The sequence below is a fragment of the Chlorella variabilis genome (genome assembly GCF_000147415.1).
Source record: "Chlorella variabilis unplaced genomic scaffold CHLNCscaffold_14, whole genome shotgun sequence".
In the NCBI taxonomy this organism is placed as follows: Eukaryota; Viridiplantae; Chlorophyta; class Trebouxiophyceae; order Chlorellales; family Chlorellaceae; genus Chlorella; species Chlorella variabilis.
In genome coordinates, this window is record NW_005435074.1 from 305,622 (window position 1) to 308,064 (window position 2,443).

General features: G+C 63.3%; 3 protein-coding genes across 3 annotated transcripts in view; 1 reads left to right on the forward strand and 2 right to left on the reverse strand.

Moving 5' to 3' along the window:
* Positions 1 to 532, reverse strand: part of CHLNCDRAFT_53139 (hypothetical protein) — a gene marked incomplete at both ends in the record, with an annotated part of 1,648 nt that extends 1,116 nt beyond the window's left edge. The window contains 2 exons of the mRNA XM_005846363.1: positions 116 to 327; positions 466 to 532. Coding sequence (XP_005846425.1) covers positions 116 to 327; positions 466 to 532 — 279 coding nt within the window. The remainder of the gene's footprint in view (positions 1 to 115; positions 328 to 465) is intronic.
* Positions 533 to 1,076: 544 nt separating this feature from the next.
* CHLNCDRAFT_53140 (hypothetical protein) lies at positions 1,077 to 1,677 on the forward strand (the record flags this gene model as incomplete). The annotated part of the gene is made up of 2 exons (XM_005846191.1): positions 1,077 to 1,297; positions 1,416 to 1,677. The coding sequence occupies 2 exons, from the start codon at positions 1,077 to 1,079 to the stop codon at positions 1,675 to 1,677; spliced, it is 483 nt and encodes a 160-aa protein (XP_005846253.1).
* A 140-nt stretch (positions 1,678 to 1,817) lies between these two features.
* CHLNCDRAFT_58243 (hypothetical protein) overlaps positions 1,818 to 2,443 on the reverse strand; it is a 4,474-nt gene continuing 3,848 nt past the window's right edge. The window contains exon 11 of the mRNA XM_005846364.1: positions 1,818 to 2,306. Within this exon, the coding sequence (XP_005846426.1) occupies positions 2,132 to 2,306 (175 nt within the window). The 3' untranslated portion in view covers positions 1,818 to 2,131. The remainder of the gene's footprint in view (positions 2,307 to 2,443) is intronic.

Sequence of the window (2,443 nt, forward strand, 5' to 3'; positions counted from 1 at the left end):
CGCGGGGGGGGCAGGGCCCGGCAAAACGCAAGCCGCCGACTTGACTGCCGACCGATGATGGAAAAAAAAAAAAAAAAAAAAAAAAAAAAAAAAAAAAAAAAACCTTTTTTTTCACCTGGAACTCTGGCGGCAGCTCCTGCGGCAGCCGCTCGATGGCCGGCAGGTCACGTACATCCATGCACACCGTGTGCACCGCCACGCTGTAGTGCTGCTGCAGAGCCGCCTTGAGCGCTTCCAGCCGCCCCTGCCGCCGCGCCACCAGCACCAGCTTGCAGCCCTCGGCGGCAAAGCGCCAGGCGCAGGCCTCGCCAATGCCGGCGCTGGCGCCTGCAACAAGTGAAGGAGAGGGGCGGGTGGGTGGTGTCTCGGGGGCAGGGGCAGGCACCGCCCACCAACTAGTAGTAACCCCCGCCCCAGCCCAACCGCGTGCCGCGTCCGATGCGTGTCGCTCTGGTTGACTCGCACCTGTGATCAGAACGACTTGCCCAGCGATGCTGTAAGGAGCATAAGCTCTTGCCGGAGAGGCAGCCATTAATCGCTCGTTGGGGCGCCAGAGGACGCAGTAGCAGAAGCAACGTGGAGGGCGCAGCGCAAATATGGCAGGAGGCAGGCTGTGGGAGCAAGAAACACCTGTGGGAGCGCCACGCTGTGGTGTCCCGCCCCAGCGTGGCGGTCGCAGAAAAATGCATCCCAGGGCCAGCTGCATTCATCTGTACCTGAAGACTGAATCCCTGTGGCACCATTCAGGAGCAGTATGATGCAATCAGGAGTCAAGGGCAGCGCGCAAGACTTTGAGCAGACGACGCAGTAACTGCAGTCGCCGTTGCTCGTATGATGAGGATGCAGATCTTTCCACTCCCAGAGGCATCCGTACCAATTAGTGGTACCGACTGCTCGGGGCGGTGCAGGGCTCCAAACAGGTGCACCTGTTTGGGGCGGAGTGGCATTGTACAGCTGTGTCGCCGCCGCCTGGTCGGACCCTTGATTGTGGCCCATCGTCGGCTCTGGCGTTGTCTGCGAGCATCCCCCCAAGCTTTTGCAGCGGAAGCCGGTCTCTAGAGCTCGCCTGGACGGACATGCAGACCTGCTTGCGGCGGGCTGCTGCGGCCAGCAGGCTGCTGCCACAGTGGGAAACATGCGCCCCGCCACTGCAGCAATATCAGCAGCAGGCGGGCTTCGCCAAGCGGGGCGGCGAGTCGGTGGACAACAAGCTGCAGAAGGTGCTGAAGATGCTGGAGCCCCAGGAGGTGGAGAAGGTGCAACTTAGCGAGGAGGACTACCAGGAAGGAATGCGGAGGTGCGCCGAGCAGCTGAGGGCAGGTCTTTCGCCACCGCCGCCTGCGTGCCGCCGCCGCCGCCATTGGGTCGCTTCCTGCTACCCTGGCGCCCAAACTGCTTGTCCATCCATTCCGCAGACACAAGGAGTACAGCCGGCGGAAGATGGCGGAGCACCGGCAGTGGCAGGCCGACGTCACGACCAAGATCAAGCTCAAGGCAGCGGCGGTGGCGGCGCTGCCGCCGCACCTGCGGGCGGCGGCAGAGGTGCCCGACGACGAGCCCTTCCCGCTCAACCGCCAGATGTGGAGCGAGACACCGCCCATCGAGGGCTTTGGGGAGGGCGTGGCCACTATGCAGCAGGCGGGGCTGAAGAGGGTTGGCACCAAGCACCGCAAGTAGGCTGCGCTCGCAGCCAGCCAGCCACATGCAGTTTGTCGAGCTTCTCCAGTTGTTACATCCCATTCATGGTTCACTGTTCATTGTTCTCCCGCTGTGCTGCCGGGCTACGCATGCACCCAACAGCTTTGCTTGCTACGAGTGTCTGTTCGTTGTTTACAGCAGATGCTGAAATCAAATTCATTCGGTTTGTGCCCTCACCAAGAGGGCCAATGGCCAGCGCTTGTGCAAAACTGTGCTAGGCAAGCACTCTTGGAGCGGCGCTGCCGCAAAGCCGCAGAGGAGGTAACGGGCGGCCCAATGGGGCCGAAACAAGGGGGAGGGGTCAGGACAGAGAAACCAGCAAGGGACCAACAAGGGGACTACCAACAGACTTGTGCGTGTGCGCAAAAGGCAGGAGGGAGGCGCAGCGCAGGCCACCGCGCGCAGGCCAGCTGCACATGCCCTCTGTGCGCGATCAGGTGATGACGGTGGGCTTGTCGCGGCCCGTGAACTCCTGCAGCTTGGACACCTCCAGCGCGGTGCCGATGATGGACTTGAGCACCTCCTGTGCATCTAGCTCAAACTGGGAGGGGTCGGCGGTGTACGCCTCGATGTACAGGCGGATGGTGGCGCCCGCGGAGCCGGTGCCGCTGCAGGGGTGGGGCGGGCCGGGAGGGGAGGGGGAGGGGCAGGGCGTGATGAGCGAGGGAGGGAGGCAGCGGTGGCGGCAGGAGGCAGCAGGCGTGCAGCAGGCGTGTAGCAGGTGTGCGGCAGAGGCAGGGTGGGA